The 23,959-nt window shown below is 46.7% G+C and overlaps 1 protein-coding gene across 2 annotated transcripts in view; it reads right to left on the bottom strand.

Moving 5' to 3' along the window:
- LOC141052038 (cytochrome P450 2A6-like) overlaps positions 1 to 23,959 on the bottom strand; it is a 257,099-nt gene that overhangs the window by 171,219 nt on the left and 61,921 nt on the right. Inside the window, exons 1-2 of one of the 2 annotated variants that reach the window (XM_073549217.1) lie at positions 8,470 to 8,692; positions 8,209 to 8,371 (exon numbers count right to left, since the gene is read on the bottom strand). The exons of the other annotated variant lie outside the window; for it this stretch is intronic. Of the exons in view, the coding sequence (XP_073405318.1) occupies positions 8,209 to 8,371; positions 8,470 to 8,637 (331 nt within the window). The 5' untranslated portion in view covers positions 8,638 to 8,692. Of the gene's footprint in view, positions 1 to 8,208; positions 8,372 to 8,469; positions 8,693 to 23,959 lie in introns of those variants that run through there. 2 annotated transcript variants of the gene reach the window in all.

The raw sequence follows: 23,959 nt of genomic DNA, 5'->3' as shown, positions 1-23,959 counted from the left end.
GGCTCTCTCTGTCCCTGCATAGACTATAGAGGGCTGACAGGCATCACGGTAAAAAACAAGTATCCGCTGCCACTGATCCTGGAGCTCTTTGACTGGCTAAGAGGAGCACGAATTTTCACAAACTGAATCTTTGTGGGGCCTACAACTTGATCCATATTCGTTCCGGAGATGAGTGGAAGACCGCCTTTAAGGTAGATGCATCCTCCACCGGGCCGGTGCTGTTCTCTTGCAGAAGTCTTCTTCAAGACGTCTTGTCACCTGCAGCTTCTTTTCCAAAGTATTCTCCACATCAGAACGAAATCATTCCATTGGTGACAAAGAGTGATTAGCCATCAAGTTGGCCTTGGAGGAATGGCGATAATTACTTGAAGGCGCCACTCACCCTTTCAAGATCTTCACTGACCATAAGAATCTGGCGTACATTCAGTCTGCTCAAAGGCTCAATCCCCGGCAGACTAGGTGGTCATTATTCTTCACCCGTTTTGACTTTGAACTCCATTTGCTTTATCTAGGTCATTCTAGTCGGCCGATACTGGAGTGGAATCTTCAACATCATCGACCCCACCAAGGTAATTACCGTGGCTCCTGTCAACTTGACTTCCTTACCCCCAGGAAGAACCTTTTTTGCGGAGGGCAATCGAAAACGAGTGTTGCACTGGGGACATTCATCCAAACTTGCCTGCCACGCCGGAGTCAAGAAGGCTCTCTCCCTGTTATCTCTCTACTACTGGTGGCCATCTCTTTATCAGGATGTCAAAGACCTTGTAGCTTCATGTCCATCCTGCGCCAAGAACAAGGTACCTAGACAACCACCTTCCAGGCTTCTGCTTTCTCTTCCAGTACCTTCTCGCCATGGCAGCATATAGCTATGGATTTTATCACCGATCTGCCTCGTTCCTCTGGTTGTACTGTTATCCTGGTGGTTATGGATCGATTCTCGAAGATGGCCCATTTTGTTCCTTTTCCTGGCCTACCCTCTGCACCTGAATTGGCAAAGCTTTTCATTAATCACGTTTTTAGAATTCACAGCTTCAATTCACCTCTTGGTACTGGAGAGCTCTTGTGAGCTTATGAAAGTGACACTGGACTTTTCTTCTGCCTACCATCCCCAGACCAATGGGCAAGTGGAACAAACAAATCAGATGCTTACATCTTACCTTCGTCACTTTTCAAATGCTCATCAAAACGACTGGGTCAGTTTACTTCCGTGGGCAGAGTATGCATACAATAACCACACCAGCGAATCCTCCTCCAAGTCTCCTTTCCTCATCGTTTTTGGGCAACATCCCAGTGTGCCTCTGCCGGTACCTTCTGTCTCGGGAGTGCCTGCGGCCGACTCTCTGTCGGGGGAGTTCTCCAGGGTCTGGCAGGAGACCAAAAGCGCCCTTGAAACAGCACGGGACAGGATGAAACAACATGCAGATAAAAGGCGCCTGTTCTCCTCCTTATCTACCTGGTGACAAGGTGTGGCTCCCCTCCAAATATATTCGCCTTAAGATACCTTCTTACAAACTAGGTCCCTGATACATTGGCCCTTTTGAGGTCCTCAGGCATATTAATGACATGCGAACAAGTTGAATTTACCCGCCTCGCTCCGCATTCCCAATTCCTTCCAACCCATGTGCTTAACCGGTTTCATCCTTCTCTGGGTCATACACCCCAGCTTGTTGGCATGGGGGATGTATTTGAGGTGAGGGATATTCTGTCCATGAAGAAGGTGAGAGGGAGAACTCTTTTCTTAATTGATTGGAAGGGCTTTGGCCCTGAAGAGAGGTCATGGGAATCCCGGGAAAATATCCAAGCACCCCATATTTCTTTCCAGCCTTAAAAAAGGGGGGGGTAAAGAAGGGGGTACTGTTACACCCCGGGCCGCGCCTCCTCGACTTACTCACCTCATTTCAGCATCCTGGCAGGTCTCTGGATGAGGGGTGCGCCACTCGGTGTCCTCGCTTCCGGTTTCACGGTCGGCTCTGGATGCGGTGACTCGCGCGTGCTCCGTCCTCAGCTTAGGCCGTGGCCCCATGTGTCTCTGGTGTCTTATTCTAGCTGAAGCTCTTGACCTGGAAGTCTTTTCTAACCTGCAGCAGCCACTAGTTTATCAGGCTGCTTCCTGCTAGGGGAGGTGCCTGATTATCACTTTGCTTCCCTGCTAGGCCAGCTAGGTTCCTGCATGGTCACCCTTTGTACTCAGGTCCCTGCCTGTACCCAGCATGCTTCCCAATACGCGTTCTGCACTCTCTTGTACCCAAGCATGCTTCCCAGTATGCACTCCGCACCCTCTCGTACCCTGCGTGCTTCCAAGTACGTGCTCTGCACCCTTCTGTACCCAGCGTGCCCCCATATTCATCCTGTGTGCTTCTGAGTATGCGCTCTGCGCCCTACTGTACCCAGCATGCCCCCATATTCACCCTGCTAGACACGATTTCTTGCGCATCCTTCGAGCCAGCCACCTGGTACCAGCAGTCATGGTAATTTATTCCCCTGGGTCTGCCCCTGACGCTCCCTGTATAGAGAATGGTCCTCACTAGGTCAGTTCACCAGGGGTGGGTTGGTACGATGGCCCAGAGGGTCCACTCCAGGAGTCATAACATCCGGCATCTTTTTCTCCCAGGTGACGTATGCTACGCACATATAGGTAATTCTCTGGCAATTGTTGGGACATATTATGGGGCTATAACCTCATTCGGCATTCTGCCATTCTCTTCCTTCACTTTCAGTTGTGGCCAGCCACTTGTGCTTTCATTTATACTGGCTGGACCACATCTATATCATGCCCATTTAAACCCCATGCTATATATAAAGGTCAATTATACTGCCTTTATGCCATCTTTTGCCGGGTGAATGATAATATGCCAGTTCTCAGGACACATATCCGTCTCTGTTAATTGGCTAGCTTATTTTGCTTTAGCCTCAGGGCTTTCTACCATCGTCGTCACGGGTATGTGATTTTTTTCTGCATCAATCCATATTATATATATAAATATTTATATATCATTGAATTATTATTATTTTTGTTAATTGCTGTTATATGATCATGTAGATATATTATCTGATGCATTAACTTATTTGTCTATTTTGTGGCATGCTGGTCTGGGAAACCCTGTTTCTTATGTTTTTAATTGTTTAGATTTTTTTCTGCTTGTTGTTTTTTGTCCAATAAAATTGCATATTTTTATCCAATTCTGAGAGTGTGCACATGGTTACAGGTAGCTTTCTTCCTTTTCCTTCTCACAATATTTTCTCTACCTGTTGTGGCACCTCTATTATATGGATATTATCTCTCTATTTATCTTTTGAACTGTGATGCGCCCTATCCTTCATACATACCAGACATTAGTTTTTAACCATGATTCCACAGAACTAAAAAAAAAAACTCATGAAATAGGCCTGGACAGAAATGATGGTACCCTTCACTTAATATTTTGTTGCACAACCTTTAGAGGCAGTGATTGCAATCAAACGATTCCTGTAACTGTCAATGAGACTTCTGCACCTCTCGACAAGTATTTTGGCCCACTCCTCAAGAGCAAACTGCTCCAATTGTCTCAAGTTTGAAGGTTGCCTTTTCCAGAAGGCATGTTTCAGCTCTTTCCAAAGATGCTCAATAGGATTTAGGTCAGGGCTCATAGGAGGCCACTTCAGAATAGTCCAATTGTTCCTCTTAGTCATTCTTGGCTGTTTTTAGCTGTGTGCTTTGGTTTATTATCCTGTTGCAAGACACATGACCTGCAACTGAGACCAAGCTTTCTGACACTGGGTAGCACATTTCTCTCTAGAATCCCTTGATAGTCTTGAGATTTCATTGTACCCTGCACAGATTCTAGACACCCTGTGCCAGATGCAGCAAAACAGCCCCAGAACATAACAGAGCCTCCTCCTTGTTTCACAGTAGGGACAGTGTTCTTTTCTTGATATGCTTCATTTTTCCATTAGTGAACATAGAGCTGATGTGCTTTGCCAAAAAGTTCAATTTTTGTCTCATATGTCCATAGAACATTCTCTCTGAAGCTTTGTGGCTTGTCAACATGAAGTCTGGCCAATTACAGTCTGGATTTTTTATATTTTTTTTTCAACAATGGTGTCCTTCTTGGTCATCTCCCATGAAGTTCACTTTGGCTCATACAGCGACGGAGGGAGCAATCTGAATTTTAAGTTCCTCTTTAATCTGCTTAGAAGTTTGTCTGGGCTCTTTTCTTACCATTCGTATTATCCGTCTCTTTGAATTGTCATCAATTTTCCTCCTGCTGCCATGTCCAGATAGGTGGGCAACAATCCCATGGATCTTACATTTCTGAATAATATGTGCAATGTAGTCACAGGAACATCAAGCTTAGAGATGGTCTTATAAATTTTACCTTTAACAAGTTTGTCTATAATTTTCTTTCTAACCTCCTGAGACAACTCTTTCCTTAGCTTCCTCTGGTCCATGTTGAGTGTGATACACACCATGCCACCAAACAGCCCAGTGAGTATCTGTAGCCCTTTATACAGGCCTACTCACTGATTCCAAGATTGTAGACACCTGTGATGCTAATTAGTGGACACACCTTGATTTAACATGTCCCTTTTGTCACATTATTTTCGGAGGTACCATCATTTCTGTCCAGGCCTATTTCTTGAGCTTTACTTTTTAAAAAAGTTCTGTGGACGTATGGTTGAAAAGCAGTGTCTGACTTTCATTTGTTCAGTTTCATAGGTGTTTAATTTATTATTACTTTTGTTAGATTCGAGTTATTTTTGTGACCATTGTGGGTTTTTCTGTCATTAAATAATGGTTACCAACAATTTTGACCATGTGTATATCATTTGACAGGTACCACATTGATCAGAGGAATTGCATTCATCATCCAGATGCCCCCCCCCCCCCCATGTCCGATGCTCACATGAACTTAAGTGTTTGTCTTGGACAACTGACAAAACATTGCTGACATTTGTTGTATAATCCAAAAGCAGCTGTAACGTGTCCGGCTCTGCGCTCATTTGATTTTGTTTTACTCAATTTCATTTTTTTTTCCCATGGCTGTGATCCCAGAACCTATCTTGATTCTACTTTTGCCTTTGGACAAACATAAACAACCCCTTCAAACATTCACCAGCAGGCACCAATGCACATATTATTTGCCTGCTCCCTGAGGTAAAATTAAGGAATGGGAGCAGTTCTTACTACTTAAAGGGAACCTGTCACTAGATTAATGCTGCCCGTCATAGCCTGGCTTCTCTCTGCAATACTACAGCTGTTTGATAGGTATCTCATAAGTGTGGGCATAAGGAGAGACATGTTAATCAGCTGGAGCAGGGTGGGGAGAAGACAGCGAGGTGACGGACCGGACAGTCACTTCTCTCCCTTTATCAGATTAATAAAAAGCTTCAAAAATACAAATAAATGTAACTTCTTGGTGACATTGACATGAACATGCAACGCTGGTGCTAAAACGCGAGTGCGATCTACTGTACGTGTACAGTGAGGAGACAACTTTGAATTATTGGTGATTGGAGATGTGCAAATCTAAGGTGACTCACGTTAATCTTAAATTTTTTAAATTCACTTTATGCAAATCCCAAAGTATGGGACTACCATTTTGCTGGATTCAAAAGGGCTGGGAATGATTTTAAAAAAATACTCACTTCTTCCCGATCCTTTCCTGCTCTTTACAACTATCTAGTTCTTACAGGTCCAGTTTCTATCACAGCAGTTCATTGGTCTTCTTCACAGGTCCTGTCCAGTCTTTAGTACTACAGGTGCTGACTAGTTACTGATGAGGTCACGTACTGCATAATGGCATGACAAAGTCTAGACAGTGCTGAAGGTGTAGAAGACTGGACAAGATCTGTGAAGAAGACAGAAGACCTGTGGACTGAAATCTGGACTGGGTGGCAGTGTACTAGGAAGAAGCAGACTAATGGCTCATTCAGACGTCCGTGCAAATCACTCGGCTATCAGACCCCAGTGCACAAACTGGCCACAGGTCTCCTGACACAAGAGCGACAGATTTATGCATTTATATGAGGCTGTCTCTCTCGGGTTGGGAGACCCACGGCCAGTGTGTGCATTGCGGTCCAAGATCACTGATTTGCACAGATGTTTGCAGGAGCTCTAAATGTACTGGTACACATCCAATGTGCTTCAAACGTTATCTGCATATGACTTCTAAGCTCGATTTCTCATGACACAAAAGGTCTCTACAGAATAGGAATCATGTTTTGGGGGTTGGGGAGGACGAACACTTAAACAGCAATACCACAACATCCATATTTTTAAAAAAAAAAATGTCAATTGGTTTACCACTCAGCTCATGCTCTAAGGATCTGCCTCTTCATTTAGACAATCTATGAGTTCTCAGGACCCCGACAGATTTTAATGTTCCTATAGAAAATAAAATATAAACATATCGATGGGAATTGAACCAGTGTTGTCAGGATCAGAGTTTTCATTATCCTTATGTTTGTTATAGATCGAGCCATGAAGGACACGTGAAAAAAGGGGGTTAGAAAAGTGTATCCAAGATAAAAGGATAGTTACAAGCGTATATGAACCAAAGGGTCTCAGAAAAAAATTATTAGTCAACAAAAACCATATGGGTTTGAAATGTGTCAATAAAAATATATTGAAAGAACTCAGACAAAAATTTTGTGAAGAAGTAAAATTTTCTACATCGCCTTTTTTCTGTTTCTTTTAAGGTTAAATGCACTTTCATATTATCAAATTACACTCACTGGCCACTTTATTAGGTACACCATGCTAGTAACGGGTTGGACCCCCTTTTGCCTTCAGAACTGCCTCAATTCTTCGTGGCAGAGATTCAACAAGGTGCTGGAAGCATTCCTCAGAGATTTTGGACCATATTGACATGATGGCATCACACAGTTGGCGCAGATTTGTCGGCTGCACATCCCTGATGCGAATCTCCCGTTCCACCACATCCCAAAGATGCTCTATTGGATTGAGATCTGGTGACTGAGGAGGCCATTTGAGTACAGTGAACTCATTGTCATGTTCAAGAAACCAATCTGAGATGATTCGAGCTTTATGACATGGCGCATTATCCTGCTGAAAGTAGCCATCAGATGCCTGTTCTTAGCTGAGAGGAGTGGTACCCAGTGTGGTCTTCTGCTGCTGTAGCCCATCTGCCTCAAAGTTCGACGCACTGTGCGTTCAGAGATGCTCTTCTGCCTACCTTGGTTGTAACGGGTGGCAATTTGAGTCACTGTTGCCTTTCTATCAGCTCGAACCAGTATGCCCATTCTCCTCTGACCTCTGGCATCAACAAGGCATTTCCGGCCACAGAACTGCCGCTCACTGGATTTTTTTTCTTTTTCGGACCATTCTCTGTAAACCCTAGAGATGGTTGTGCGTGAAAATCCCAGTAGATCAGCAGTTTCTGAAATACTCAGACCAGCCCTTCTGGCACCAACAATCATGCCACGTTCAAAGGCACTCAAATCACCTTTCTTCCCCATACTGATGCTCGGTTTGAACTGCAGGAGATTGTCTTGACCATGTCTACATGCCTAAATGCACTGAGTTGCCGCCATGTGATTGGCTGATTAGAAATTAAGTCTTAACACACAGTTGGACAGGTGTACCTAATAAAGTGGCCAGTGAGTGTATATGTTTATATTTTATAGTCATATATATTTTTCCATAGGAACATTGTTATCCTATATACATATACATGTATATATTTTTATAAATAAGACACCCCATAAGTGATGCTTTTTAAAGTTTTTTATTCTTATGTCTTCTTTTTTCCTTATCTTTTCCCTTATATGTACATTTTTTAATACCATTTGTAACAGGTGAAGGGTGAGCTTTGACAGATCATGTCCCTTTTGCCATCTATTTGAATGCCATGTGTCTTATAAAGCTGTCTGTTTGTCAATTCATCTATTCCTGAAGAAGTTTGATAACTTCGAAACGCGTTGATATTAAAAAAGCATTGCTTCAACCCTTGTGTGTCCAGGATCCTTCCTGTGGAACTGCACCAGCAGTGAAAAAAGAACACACAATTTTGCTCTACAGTACAGTTCTGTCACTAACATATACATCCGTGCAAAGCATTGAAGCTACTACTTGGCATTGAGGCGCTCCTGTCTATGTTCATCAGTTGGAAATCAATAAATGGCTACTATGATAGTTTTATATAGATTGTTATCCTTGTATTTCATCATTTCCTTTATTATGGAATAGTGTTCAAATGTTTTACTTACCATATCCCCGGGTAAAGTTCTCCAGTATATATAGAGGTCCCCGGGCACCAAATACTTCTCCTTGGTCAATAAGTGCCTCCTTCATTACCTCGTATCCACAAAGAATGACCACTGGCCGAGAACCAAAGTAAAGGGTGTACACTGATCCATATTGAGACCAAAGCTGAAAAATAGGTTACACATCGACATGAATCCAAAACGCAAATAAAATAATCTAAAATTTTCCTTTCTCTAGCTTACAGAGAAATAAAAGCAAGTGACCTTCATGAGAGAATTAACCATCTCCCCTCTCTTCATGTGCAGCAATGTTCCCACGAGAGGCAGCGGTGTAGGACCAGGAGGAAGGTTGCGTTTTCTGTAAAAGGTGTCCCATGTTGAGTAGATGATAATGCAGGTGAGGACCAGGATTCCCATCCATGTAATGTCCATGTTCACAGACCTAGATCTCACCCTGACTGCACTCAAATAACTCTCCAGCCAAAAAATGAGAAGAAATACTGTAGGCATGACTAGGCGGAGACAGCATGATCAGGTTCCAATAGAGCAGATATTAACTCCTTACTAACAAGTTATATAATTGGTTTATTTTCAGTAATCATTTTATGTAATACTATCTGCTTTTGCTTTCCTTGTTACAACTGCAATCAAAACAATTGCACTCTCATTTCAAATTAAGTTGATTTGCGAAACTTACAAACTTCCTGCTAATTATAAAAAGCCAAGCAAGAACAATGTAAATGCTCTTCACTAAAGAGTAGCGGACTTGGTAGGAAAGCGTTCTCCAATCTCAAATTTGGCAAGAACTTTGCACATTCGGATTTGTGTTTGGATTCCTGGACATTTTCCTCAAATTCAGCAAAATTCAGCCAATGTTCGGTAAATGATCGAGTTTCCACTAATGCTTTTGTTAGGTCTTTGGCTAGGATACTGGTGCTGCATGACTCAGCAAAATTCAGTAAATGTTCGGTAAATGATCGAGTTTCCACTAATGCTTTTGCTCATTCTTTAGGATACTGGTGCTGTATGATGAGCCAGGGTGGACGTGTTTGATAAGGGGAGAGTGTGGAGAGAGGTCAGAGGAGCAGCAGGCTGTTATTGTTTGTTTTTTATTATTAACGTAATGTGTGGAGATTCCGGCAGCCAATCAGAGCGTTGAAACCATCCACAACATTCAGACACAGGTGCTTGTTTCATTGGCGGCTGAAGTCACGTGTTCCTCTCCATATAAAAAGTTGACATGTGGCTTCGGCGCCATTTTGTGAGTGTAACAGCATAGTGAGGCTGCTGATAGTTAGACATAGATAGTTAGCTAACTAGGCGGTTTAATTTCAGCTAGTTCAGATGTGTCAAATTCCAGCATACAAAAATGGAATGCTAATTCTGTGGTGCTTTCTCAAGTTGCAAATTCAGCGTATAAATCCAAAGTGCAGCTGATTCTGCGGTACAGCAACCAGACGCCATTTCAGCATCTAAATCCTTTGTGCTAATTGTGTGGTCCAGCCACCAGTCCACATTTCAGTACATAAATTCTTTGTGTTAATTGCGTAGTCCATCCACCAGTCCACATTTCAGCATATATATCTTTTGTGCTTCTGTGGTTCAGCCACACTATCTCAGCAAATAAATACTGATTATTAGTTTAGTGAAGGGTGACTGATAGGTCTAGGGTTGTTAAACAGCTGGTTTAAATAGGGGAAAGGAACATACAACAAGAGTGGAAAAAAGTGAGGTCATGGTGGAAGAGGGAATAGGCGTGTTGTTTGAGGTGTGCGTGGGGTAGGTGGAATGTTACTGAAAGATCTACTGAACAAACACTCGCTCTTCCTATCCAAAGACAACTGACAACTTCTGTTACTGGACGGGCTAATAGACCCCCTTTCTTTGGCAGCCGCACAGCGGTATGCCTGGTAGATGAGGGCTAGAAAGAGCATGTGCTCGAATGGATGGTAAGAGCTGCATCAAGTGGCCTCTTCTCCTCTTCCTCCACCATAATATCACACAAAGTACAGTCCTCAGAGCATAAAATCATCTGCACCAATGCTCAAAATTGTTTTCAGTTGGATCCGGGGCCGGGCGAAGTAGGGTCCTAGCATAATCCAGACCCAGTCACCCGCTGTTAACCCCCGGGAGTAGAAGGGGTTATCTGGCGTGGTAATGAGGTTGAACTCAAATCTTTTGTCTCTGATCTTAATAAGAATGACTTAAATCTACATCTAACTTTTGACTATGACTTTCATAGGACAACAACTAAACTTCCTTGATATTACCATCCAGCAAGACAATCAGGGCATGTTGCATTCCGATTTTTACAGAAAAGATACAGCAGTTAATTCTCTTCTCCAATCCTCTTCATCACATCCACATCATGTTATTAATTCTGTTCCCATTGGCCAGTTTTTATTGTTACGCCGCTTATGTTCTTCAGAAAAGGATTTTGAAACCCCAGCTATTGAAATACGTGAAAGATTTCTGGACCATGGCTATAGCTACTGCAGCATCAAGAGAGCTTATAATACAGCTAAAAATTCTAAGAGACATGATCTCATCTACTGTACAGGGACCAAAGAACCTAACAATCAGGTGAGAATAACAACCCAGTTCCACTCACAGTAGCAACGTATGCAGGATATTATATCACAACATTGGCCTATTCTGGCTGATCCAACATTGAGACAATATCACTCTGATAGACCTTGCATCACAGCTCGACGTTCACGCAATTTGAGAGATCATCTGGTGATATCTTATTGTGCACCTAATACCCATCCAACTATATTTTCCACCAACTCCATTAGAAATGGAAATATTCACCTTGTGGCAAATATGTGGCCTGTACCAACAATGACCACGCCACCCAGTTCAAATCGTCAGACAACAAAGTATATACAATAACTCAGACTTTAACATTTCTAAAGCCGTCATATACAACGCTACCTGTCCATGTTCAAAATATTTATGTGGATCTTACTACTCGCCCCTTTAAAGTAAGAGTACGAGAACACGTTAGAGATATTCTTGCTGCTGCCAATGATGATAACACAGAAAACTTAAAACCAATCCCTAAACATTTTAAAACCCATCACTCATGTGATCCTTCTGGTTTGCGATTCATTGGCATTGATCGAGTCCATTTGGATCTTCGCGGTGGTAATATTAGTCGTTCATTGGCTCGGAGAGAATCCAAATGGATTTGGACATGACGTACACTGCAAGCATCCAGATCCTTTTTGTTTAATATTTTCTGTTCTGTTTTTATCCATACTTGTTTTGTATGTTTTAATTATTATTATTACTAGCTGAAGAGCCCCGCATTGCCCGGGCGTAGTAACTAACTGTGGTTAGTTATAACAAATTATAATGATTATTTTGCACATAAAAAGATTTCTCACATATTCAACACTACAGATTTGCAACAAACACTTAAACTAAATGATTACCCAAGTATTGATAGCATTCTTTTAACCGAGACCATTTATTGAAGCAAAATTTATTTGATACGATATTAACCCCTTAACGACTGCCGATACGACTTTTCATGGCAGCAGTTAAGGGACCGGTTAAAAAAAATTCTATCAATACTTGGGTAATCATTTAGTTAATTTGTGCTGCAAATCTGTAGTGTTGAATATATGATGTGAAATGTTTTTATGTGCACTTTTGATTGCGGTCATTGCCTCAAAAGGTTGTGCAACAAAATATTAAGCTAAGGGTACCATCATTTCTGTCCAGGCCTATTTCATGAGTTTTATTTTTTTAAAAATTCTGTGGAAGCATGGTTGAAAAGCAATGTCTGACTTTCATTTGTTCATTTTCATAGATTTTTAATTTATTATTACTTTTGTCAGATTCAAGTTATTTCTGTCACCATTGTGGTTTTTTTGTCATTAAACGAGGGGTACCAACAATTTTTACCGCGTGTGTATCAGTACTGTAGTACATCACTTTGCTGGTGGGCCACAGTGGCAGATGTAATGGTAAGGGGGCTTCTCCCTCCTGCACAGTCTGTAGCACAGGTCTGTCACAGTTGTAAAGTGATGACAAAGTCCAAGTCCGGTGTTTGCTTCTCCGTTGCCTCATCCAGGACAATCCCTTTAAGAGCTCCGGAGAGCTGACTGATGGGAGACACCAGGAGCAGCGACCGGAGCTTCAAGTATCAGAAGAGTCAGAAAACTTTTCCATCTGGAGAACTTGTCCAGTGTGACACTCACTCATCCCGTAGATGCTGCATGTCCCTCCTCCTCTTTCAGGATGGAGAGCGCTGGAGATGTCCCACAAGTCCAGGCATCTACGGAGCAGCGATCTGTGCTGCACTCAACAGCAGCAGCCCGTGCAGTGTGAGAGCCCCAGAGCCGCAGGCTGAGCACACGCCATATTTCCCGCCATCCACAGACTCAGTGCCGTACACCACAAACCTCATCACTACATTCCTGAAGATCGGCGCATGGGCAGAGGGTGGGTTGGCCAGGGTCACTCTCACAGGACTGCCATCAATCACCGTAGACCTCACCCACGCCACTCTCACCAGCAACTCCAGGCTCTGCACAGTGTGCTGGATGTACATGTGCAGTGTTGGACTGGGGTGCCAAGGGCCCACCAGTAACATTGGCTTGGGGGGGCACTTTTAACCTGCTTACAGATATTACACTACCCCCGTTCACAAATTTACTTATATTTCTATATAATAATAAACTGGGTAGTTTGGTTAATGAATAATGAGATGTTTTTTTTCTATACAGAGTGAATCAAGTGAATTATGCCAAGTAGTGCCCATACAGGGAAGTTGGAAGCCCAGATTTGCACAGGGGCCAATCGGGGGATTGCTCTGTTACCCTATGGGCCAGTTCGAGCCTGTATATTTGCTATATCATATACTGTATGTATCAATGGAATAGAGGGATGGCTGTGTGTCATGTGCATGTATTTATGTTATGTCCAACGTGGACCGTGTGGACAGGGCTTTGCGTGTGGAGTGAGTGTGGCTATGTAGAGTGGGCGGGGCTATGTGGAGTGGGCGTAGCTTGATACTTATGCACACACATACTTACACTCAGATTTATATATATAGTTTATTATTCATTTTAACCTTTTGTCTCTATTTAACCCCTTAACGACCGCCGATACGCCTTTTAACGGCGGTAATTAAGGGTACTAAAACCACAGCGCCGTTAATTCACGGTGCTGTGATTTAAGTGAATAGCGCCCAACAGTGTTGGATTTTCTCCGGGGTCTCGGCTGCCAGGGGTAGCCGAGACCCCAGAGAACATGAATCGGTCGGTTTTTACCGACCCCCGCTTTTGCGATCGCCGTTATTAACCCTATAACGGCGACCGCAAAAAAAAAAAAAAAGCTGCGATTTTACATTTAATTTCTCTCTCCTCTGATGTGATCGCACATCAGAGGAGAGAGAAATAGGGTCCCCGATCCCCCCCGGTACCTCTCCGTGGCCCTCCGTCCCCTCCCGGTGGTCCCACGCCCCGCCGGCATCCTCCGATGGGCGTCGCCATCTTGAAAATAGCGGGCGCATGCGCAGTGCGCCCGCCGGGAATCTGCCGGCTCCGGCTGGCAGATTCCATTCATTATTTTGATCACTATGATAAACGATCATAGTGATCAAAATAAAAAAAATAGTACATAACCCCCCCGTTTATCACTCCCTTATATAGGCCAATATAATGAAATAAAGAAAATATTTTTTTTTTCAGTTTTCCATTAGGGTTAGGGTTAGGGTTAGGGTAGGGTTAGGGCTAGGGTAAGGGTTAGGGTTAGGGTAGGGTTAGGGCTAGGGTTAGGGTTAGAGTTAGGGTAGGGTTAGGGTTAGGGTTAGGGTTGGGCTAGGGTTAGGGTTGGGCTAGGGTTAGGGCTAGGGTTAGGCTAGGGTTAGGGTTAGGGTTGTGCTAGGGCTAGGGTTAGGGCTCGGGTCACGACTAGGGTTAGAATTAGGGTTAGGGCTAGAGTTGAGCGAAACGGGTCGAAAAAATTCAAAAGTCGCCGACTTTTGGCAAAGTCGGGTTTCATGAAACGAAACCCGACCCTAGGATGAGGTCGGCCACGAGGTCGGCGACTTACGCGCCAAAGTCGCGTTTCAAAAGTTTGTTTTGCGCTCTTTTTCAGCCAATCAGGATCCACGGACACTGTGGGCAATGTGATGACATAGGCACGGGTCACCACCATCTTTCAGAAGGGCATGCAAGTGATTGGCTTGCTTTGGTGGGCGTCACAGGGGGTATAAAAGGGCGTGCACGCCGACCGCCATCTTACTTCTGCCGTTCTCAGTATAGGGAGAGGTTGCTGCTGATTCTGTAGGGAGAGCGTTAGGCAGGGAAGAAGACCAAAAAACTGCTTCTGCTTCTAGCGATTTGGCCTGCACAACACACCAGTCACTGTGTGTGCAGTGCAAGGGGAGGCTATATAGTGGTGTATCAGTGGTGTTGGTTGTTGGGCTGCCTTCTAAGGCTTCCTGACAGGCTGGCATTGCTGTTTACCCACTGCTCCGCAAACTGCTTTTTTAAAAGCAATCCAATCTCCCTTATCCTCTAGTCACTTTGGTCACAGCTGTGCCATCGAGCCTGTCACATAGCGCTCAGATATTCATTGGGCCTCAAACTGCTTTTTTAAAAGCAATCCCAATTTTTTTTTTTGTCCTGCTGAGAAGAAAAGAAAACTGCATCTGCTGCTGATAGCAATTTGGCCTGCACAACACACCAGTCACTGTGTGCAGTGCAAGGGGAGGCTATATAGTGGTGTATCAGTGGTGTTGGTTGTTGGGCTGCCTTTTAAGGCTTCCTGACAGGCTGGCATTGCTGTTTACCCACTGCTCCGCAAACTGCTTTTTTAAAAGCAATCCAATCTCCCTTATCCTCTAGTCACTTTGGTCACAGCTGTGCCATCGAGCCTGTCACATAGCGCTCAGATATTCATTGGGCCTCAAACTGCTTTTTTAAAAGCAATCCCAATTTTTTTTTTTGTCCTGCTGAGAAGAAAAGAAAACTGCATCTGCTGCTGATAGCAATTTGGCCTGCACAACACACCAGTCACTGTGTGCAGTGCAAGGGGAGGCTATATAGTGGTGTATCAGTGGTGTTGGTTGTTGGGCTGCCTTTTAAGGCTTCCTGACAGGCTGGCATTGCTGTTTACCCACTGCTCCGCAAACTGCTTTTTTAAAAGCAATCCAATCTCCCTTATCCTCTAGTCACTTAGGTCACAGCTGTGCCATCGAGCTTGTCACATAGCGCTCAGATATTCATTGGGCCTCACACAATCCAAAAGTGTCCAGTGTCCAAAAGTGTGTGCAGAGATTCAAACTCTCACTTATCCTCTAGTCACTTAGGTCACAGCTGTGCCATCGAGCTTGTCACATAGCGCTCAGATATTCATTGGGCCTCACACAATTCAAAAGTGTCCAGTGTCCAAAAGTGTGTGCAGAGATTCAAAATCTCACTTATTCTCTAGTCACTTAGGTCACAGCTGTGCCATCGAGCCTGTCACATAGCGCTCAGATATTCATTGGGCCTCACACAATCCAAAAGTGTCCAGTGTCCAAAAGTGTGTGCAGAGATTCAAAATCTCACTTATTCTCTAGTCACTTAGGTCACAGCTGTGCCATCGAGCTTGTCACATAGCGCTCAGATATTCATTGGGCCTCACACAATCCAAAAGTGTCCAGTGTCCAAAAGTGTGTGCAGAGATTCAAACTCTCACTTATCCTCTAGTCACTTAGGTCACAGCTGTGCCATCGAGCTTGTCACATAGCGCTCAGATATTCATTGGGCCTCACACAATCCAAAAGTGTCCAGTGTCCAAAAGTGTGTGCAGAGATTCAAACTCTCACTTATCCTCTAGTCACTTAGGTCACAGCTGTGCCATCGAGCTTGTCACATAGCGCTCAGATATTCATTGGGCCTCACACAATCCAAAAGTGTCCAGTGTCCAAAAGTGTGTGCAGAGATTCAAAATCTCACTTATTCTCTAGTCACTTAGGTCACAGCTGTGCCATCGAGCTTGTCACATAGCGCTCAGATATTCATTGGGCCTCACACAATCCAAAAGTGTCCAGTGTCCAAAAGTGTGTGCAGAGATTCAAACTCTCACTTATCCTCTAGTCACTTAGGTCACAGCTGTGCCATCGAGCTTGTCACATAGCGCTCAGATATTCATTGGGCCTCACACAATCCAAAAGTGTCCAGTGTCCAAAAGTGTGTGCAGAGATTCAAACTCTCACTTATCCTCTAGTCACTTAGGTCACAGCTGTGCCATCGAGCTTGTCACATAGCGCTCAGATATTCATTGGGCCTCACACAATCCAAAAGTGTCCAGTGTCCAAAAGTGTGTGCAGAGATTCAAACTCTCACTTATCCTCTAGTCACTTAGGTCACAGCTGTGCCATCGAGCTTGTCACATAGCGCTCAGATATTCATTGGGCCTCACACAATCCAAAAGTGTCCAGTGTCCAAAAGTGTGTGCAGAGATTCAAACTCTCACTTATCCTCTAGTCACTTAGGTCACAGCTGTGCCATCGAGCTTGTCACATAGCGCTCAGATATTCATTGGGCCTCACACAATCCAAAAGTGTCCAGTGTCCAAAAGTGTGTGCAGAGATTCAAACTCTCACTTATCCTCTAGTCACTTAGGTCACAGCTGTGCCATCGAGCTTGTCACATAGCGCTCAGATATTCATTGGGCCTCACACAATCCAAAAGTGTCCAGTGTCCAAAAGTGTGTGCAGAGATTCAAAATCTCACTTATTCTCTAGTCACTTAGGTCACAGCTGTGCCATCGAGCCTGTCACATAGCGCTCAGATATCAGTGGGCCTCACACAATCCAAAAGTGTCCAGTGTCCAAAAGTGTGTGCAGAGATTCAAAATCTCACTTATTCTCTAGTCACTTAGGTCACAGCTGTGCCATCGAGCCTGTCACATAGCGCTCAGATATCAGTGGGCCTCACACAATCCAAAAGTGTCCAGTGTCCAAAAGTGTGTGCAGAAATTCAAAATCTCCCCTGTCCTATAGACACCTTGTACCTTGTTTTACATTACTATATAGTTTGTTGGATTTTGTCTACATTTCAACCAAAAATGAGGAAGGCTGGTGGAAGAGGCCGTGGAATTGGGCGGGGGTTGGCAGCTGGTAATGATGGTGTTGGTGGTGTATCTGATGGTAGTGGCAAGAGCAAAATAGGACCGAATGCAGGAGGTGTTGAGCCTGCGTCATCGTCTGGCTACATAAGGCCTCGAACGCTTAGTTTTCTAGGAGTTGGCAAACCGCTTTTAAAGCCAGAGCATCAGGAAAAAGTTTTGTCTTACATTGCTGACTCAGCCTCCAGCTCTATCGCCTCCTCTTCTTCAGTTGTAAAAAGTAAAAGCACTGAGTCGTCATTGGAGGCTCATGTTCATGAACCACACCTTTCCTTGTGTCCTTCACCCCAACCAAGATTGAAGGATGACGCAGGCCATACTACTGATTACTCCATGGAGCTGTTTTCACATACCATGCCTGGATTATCAAGTCAAATGGTGAATTACCCAGGCCAAGATGAATCTGACATGGAGTGCACTGATGCACAGCCGCTGATGGATGATTCTGCTGGTACATTCACTCAGAGCACTACATTGTCCTCGCAGTGTACAGAGCCAGATTCTGACCCTGATGAGACTCAGGTGCCCCTTCCCGCACACTATACCACCATACACGGTGACACAGAGGAAGGTGCACATGACATAGAAGAGGAGGTGATGGATGACCCAGTTGTTGACCCAGATTGGCATCCATTGGGGGAAGAGGGTGCTGCTTCCAATAGCTCAGATGAGGAGCATCCACAGCAGACATCGACATCGCAACAGCTATTATCTGGCAGGCCCGGAGCACTCCAAAGACAGGTTCCAAACATCAAAAGAGTTGCTGGACAGCTTGTCCAGAGGGTCAAAAGATCACAGCGTGCTAGGCCGCAAAATGTCTGCCAAAGTAGGAAGAGTGCAGTGTGGCACTTTTTTGAACAAAATCCTCATGATCAGGCCAAGGTTATCTGTAAGAAGTGCGCAAAGACCTTTAGCCGAGGGAAAAATCTTAAAAATTTGAATACCAGTTGCATGCTTAGACATTTAACCAGCATGCACTTGCAAGCGTGGACACAACACCAAACCTCAAGTGCCACATGTGCAACTGATCACAACGAAGGTAGTCAGCAACGCTACATTGTTTCCCCCACTGTAAGCCCACCGGTTAGCACAGCAGCAAATGTTGAGGTGTCGTTGCAAGGCCACAGCAGTCAGGGAATCCCACTGTTATATCAACGAAAGACTGATTCTAGGCCATCAGAAAGAACACCAACTCCATCACCATCATCAACCCTCTCTCAGTCCGCCCTGTCCACCGCTACTTCCACCATATGCAGCTCTCAAGTCCAGCTCACCCTCCCAGACACTATGAGTAGGTCAAGAAAGTACTCAGTCTCTCATCCGCGTACACTGGGTTTGAACACCCACATTGCCAAACTAATCTCGTTTGAGATGATGCCCTTTCGGTTGGTGGAAAGCACAGCTTTCTGCGAACTCATGGCCTATGCAGTACCACGCTATGACCTACCCAGTCGCCACTTCTTCTCTCGCAAAGCCATCCCAGCCCTCCACCATCATGTGAAAGACCGCATTGTCCATGCACTCAAGCAGTCAGTGAGCGGAAAGGTGCACCTCACAACTGATGCATGGTCCAGTCGGCATGGCCAGGGCCGTTACGTGTCCATCACTGCGCACTGGGTTAATGTGGTGGATGCAGGGTCCACAGGGGACAGCGGTGGTGGGACAGTGCTGCCTAGCCCACGGTATAGGAAACAGTTGGCTGTAGGCGTTCGACCCTCCTCCTCCACCTCCTCCAGAAGCGAAAGCTCGTCCACAGAGCGCAGTCGTACGAGCACTCCATCTGCAGCTGCCACTGTTGCACACGATGTGCCCCCCTATCGAGCAGCTAGTGGAAAGCGTCAGCAGGCTGTGTTGCAGATGATGTGTTTGGGCGACAGACACACCGCCGAGGTGCTGGCCGAGTACTTGAAGCGACAAACTGAGTCATGGCTGGGCAGTGTACATCTTGAGGCAGGCAAGGTAGTTAGTGATAACGGGCGTAATTTTGTGGCAGCCATAGCCCTTTCAAAACTCAGCCACATACCTTGCTTGGCTCACACCTTGAACCTGGTGGTGCAGTGCTTCCTCAAAAATTATCCGGAGTTAACAGCCCTGCTCCAGAAGGTGCGAAGACTGTGCGCGCACATCCGCCGGTCGCCTGTACACTCCGTTCGTATGCAGAAGCTGCAGCGATTGCTCCACCTTCCCAACCACCGCCTCATTATCGACATTGCAACAAGGTGGAACTCCACCCTGCACATGGTGGAGCGGCTGTGCGAGCAGAGGCAGGCCATAATGCATTTGTGGGAGGATACACGGCCAGGCACTTTGAGAGCAGACATGGAGTTGATAGGTGTGCAGTGGTCGAAGCTGAAAGACCTTTGTAAAGTCCTTCAGTGTTTTGAGGAATGCACACGGCTGGTAAGCGCAGACGACGCCATCCTAAGCATGAGCATCCCACTTATGCGTCTGCTCACGCAAACTTTGACGCACCTTAAGGAGCAGGCGTCTGCAGCCAATGTTGATGAGGAGGAAGAGGAGGAGGGAATCCTTGATGACATTCAGCCATTGTCTGCTCAGGGACCTCTCCTGGACGAGGTGGAGGAAGAAGAGGAGGAGGAGGAGGATGATGGGGATGATTACTTAGGGGAGGAGGATGCATCTCGTGGGGCAAGTGAAAATGTTGGCGTGGCAAGGTCTGGTACAGGGTTTGTGCGTGACTGGAGGGATGTGGATTTGCCAGAAAGTGCTCCTCCACCCAGCACTCGCAGTGCATCATTGACACCGGGAACATTGGCCCACATGTCAGATTATGCCTTGCAGATCCTAAAAAGGGACCACCGCATTGCCAAAATGATGAACGATGACGACTACTGGTTGGCCAGCATCCTGGATCCACGCTATAAAGGCAAATTACAAAACATCATGCCACAGGAGAACCTTGACCTAATATTGGCTAATAAACAAGCAACTCTGGTAAATCGGTTGCTTGAGGCATTCCCAGCACACAGCAGCGGTGATGGTTCTCACACGAGCCGTACGGGCCGGGGGCAACTTGGCAGAGGTGTTCGTGGTGCACACAGCAGAAGTGGCGTTGGAGACAGGGGTTTCATGACAATGTTGTGGACTGATTTTTCAAATACCGCTCACACAACTGGTAATACTGCATCGATGGAAAGTGACAGGAGACAGCAGTTGTCAACTATGGTAACAAACTACTTTTCCTCCCATATCGATGTTCTCCCACACAGGTCATTCCCCTTTGACTATTGGGCCGCTAAACTGGACACCTGGCCTGAATTGGCCCAATATGCCTTACAGGAGCTCGCTTGCCCAGCTGCAAGTGTGCTATCGGAAAGAGTCTTCAGTGCAGCTGGATCAATCCTGACAGAAAAAAGGACCCGTCTGTCAACCCAAAATGTGGATGATCTAACCTTCATTAAAATGAACCACGCATGGGTTTCCAAGGATTTTGTCCCACCTTCCCCTGATGACACATAGGGTGACAGCAGTGGCGTAGCAACTGTTTGTGGCGCCCGGGGCGGTCGAAAAATTTGCCGCCCCTTTGGTCGCTGATAATCCGGAAGAATCCGAAGAGCCCACACTACACTCAAAGATCTAATTTTTAGTCTACTACTAACTCTGCTGCTATTATTTCTAAATTTCTAGACTTTCATCTTCTTGCAGTTCTCTCTCTCTATATATATATATGTGTATGTATTAGCGTGATGACCCTACTGAACCTCCACCACTGCCCTGCCGATAGCTGCATCATAAAACAGTGTAAGGAGACCCACGTGTCTTCCCCCTGCACATACCCACAGTACACCCCCTACAGAGCCCTCATGTTCTCCCCTTGCACAGCCCCCCTCCCCCGTGTACCCCCCTGCACAGCCCCTCCATGTCCTCCCCTACACAGCCTCCCCATGTACCCCCCAGCACAGCCCCCCATGTCCTCCCCTGCACAGCCCCCCATGTCCTCCCCTACACAGCTTCCCCATGTACCCCCCTGCACAGTCCCCCATGTCCCTCCTACAGAGCCCCCCCATGTCCTCCCCTGCACAGCCCCCCATGTCCTCCCCCTACAGAGCCCCCTCATGTCCTCTCCCTACAGAGCCCCCCCATGTCCTCCCCCTACAGAGCCCCCTCATGTCCTCTCCCTACAGAGCCCCCCATGTCCTCCCCCTACAGAGCCCCCTCATGTCCTCTCCCTACAGAGCCCCCCCATGTCCTCCTCTGCACAGCCCCCCATGTCCTCTCCCTACAGAGCCCCCCCATGTCCTCCTCTGCACAGCCCCCCATGTCCTCTCCCTACAGAGCCCCCCATGTCCTCCTCTGCACAGCCCCCCATGTCCTCTCCCTACAGAGCCCCCCATGTCCTCCTCTGCACAGCCCCCCATGTCCTCTCCCTACAGAGCCCCCCCATGTCCTCCTCTGCACAGCCCCCCATGTCCTCTCCCTACAGAGCCCCCCCATGTCCTCCTCTGCACAGCCCCCCATGTCCTCTCCCTACAGAGCCCCCCCATGTCCTCCTCTGCACAGCCCCCCATGTCCTCTCCCTACAGAGCCCCCCCATGTCCTCCTCTGCACAGCCCCCCATGTCCTCTCCCTACAGAGCCCCCCCATGTCCTCCTCTGCACAGCCCCCCATGTCCTCTCCCTACAGAGCCCCCCATGTCCTCCTCTGCACAGCCCCCCATGTCCTCTCCCTACAGAGCCCCCCCATGTCCTCCTCTGCACAGCCCCCCATGTCCTCTCCCTACAGAGCCCCCCCATGTCCTCCTCTGCACAGCCCCCATGTCCTCTCCCTACAGAGCCCCCCATGTCCTCCTCTGCACAGCCCCCATGTCCTCTCCCTACAGAGCCCCCCCAAGTCCTCCTCTGCACAGCCCCCATGTCCTCTCCCTACAGAGCCCAACTCTTTTGCATAATATCAGCTATATGAAGATGTAGGCAATCCAACTCCAAGGATTAGGGAGCCTCAACTTTAGAATTAGTAAATGGGGGAGAGGGAGTAATTACCTAGATGCCGCCCCCGTAGCATAACATTACATGATGGAATGAAATTCAAGGGGCAATCACATACCGCGGTGTCTCCCTCCCCTCACAGACATCATGGGCAGGCTGGGCAGCGCTTCCCGCCGTCCCCCTCACTCACCGGCTCCTGTGTCCCGGGATCCGCTCCTCCTGCGTCACCTCAGCCACACGCCACGTGTTCTTCTGGCAGCTCCGACCGAACAACCAGCCCCGAGCGGCCAACACCTCCGCCCAGCACCGGCTCAGGAGCGGAAAGCAGCCGGGGCTCCGAGTCCGAGTCCAGCAAGGCAGTGGCGTAGAAGGTAGAAAGCGCCTGCACTGTGCCTCCGCGGAGTCCGCGCTGTTCTCCCAGTCAGAGGAGAGGAATTGAATTGCTGCTGCCGCGCCGCCCCCACACACGTGCCGCCTGGGGCGGACCGCCCCCCCCGCCCCCCCCACGCTACGCCACTGGGTGACAGAAAAATGGCTTGCTTTGGTCCACCTCTTCCAGGTACTTCACCTATTTCGCCTTTTGCATCAGCTGAATGTCCAACATCAACATATGCCACTTTCTAAAACTCCCTAACTGTGCTGCCTCCCCCCCCATGGCCGGGGTCACCACCTACCGCACGACACTGTGCGAGTGCCGTTGCCCTGGACAGGTGGGTAGGCCGACTCTTGGGCGCGGGCACTGGCACAGGGTCCCTCATACTGCAACCAAGTGTCTCTGACGGTGGTGGTGCACACCCGCCGTCAGACACACCGCTGTACTATGAGGGGCCCAGTGCCAGTACCGACGCCCACGAGTGGGCCCCCCTTGCTTGGGCAGGGCCCCAGCATTTGCAATCTTTACCTCTCCCTGCTCCTCCGCTGTGTAATCTGGGCCATCAAATCCATACTGTGCCTGACACCGTCTGAGCCTGCCTCCTGAGACATATATTTTGAATGTGTACGCTATCCATACATGTTATCCAGGGATACGGTACCCTTTCTAACCTTTGTGCAATCACGTGCAATCCATACTGGGCCTAACACCGTCTGAGCCTGCCTCATGCTGTATAGACATATATTTTGAATGTGTACGCTATCCATACATGTTATCCGGGGATACGGTACCCTTTCTAACCTTTGTGCAATCACGTGCAATCCATACTGGGCCTAACACCGTCTGAGCCTGCCTCCTGAGACATATATTTTGAATGTGTACGCTATCCATACTTGTTATCCAGGGATACGGTACCCTTTCTAACCTTTGTGCAATCACGTGCGATCCATACTGGGCCTAACACCGTCTGAGCCTGCCTCATGCTGTATAGACATATATTTTGAATGTGTACGCTATCCATACATGTTATCCAGGGATACGGTACCCTTTCTAACCTTTGTGCAATCACGTGCAATCCATACTGGGCCTAACACCGTCTGAGCCTGCCTCATGCTGTATAGACATATATTTTGAATGTGTACGCTATCCATACATGTTATCCAGGGATACGGTACCCTTTCTAACCTTTGTGCAATCACGTGCAATCCATACTGGGCCTAACACCGTCTGAGCCTGCCTCCTGAGACATATATTTTGAATGTGTACGCTATCCATACATGTTATCCAGGGATACGGTACC

This window comes from Dendrobates tinctorius, unplaced genomic scaffold (genome assembly GCF_039654945.1).
Source record: "Dendrobates tinctorius isolate UK_male_01 unplaced genomic scaffold, ASM3965494v1 ptg000158l, whole genome shotgun sequence".
Taxonomy (NCBI): domain Eukaryota; kingdom Metazoa; phylum Chordata; class Amphibia; order Anura; family Dendrobatidae; genus Dendrobates; species Dendrobates tinctorius.
The sequence above is the reverse complement of the archived record's forward strand: the minus strand, read 5'-3'. Positions and strand labels throughout refer to the sequence as shown.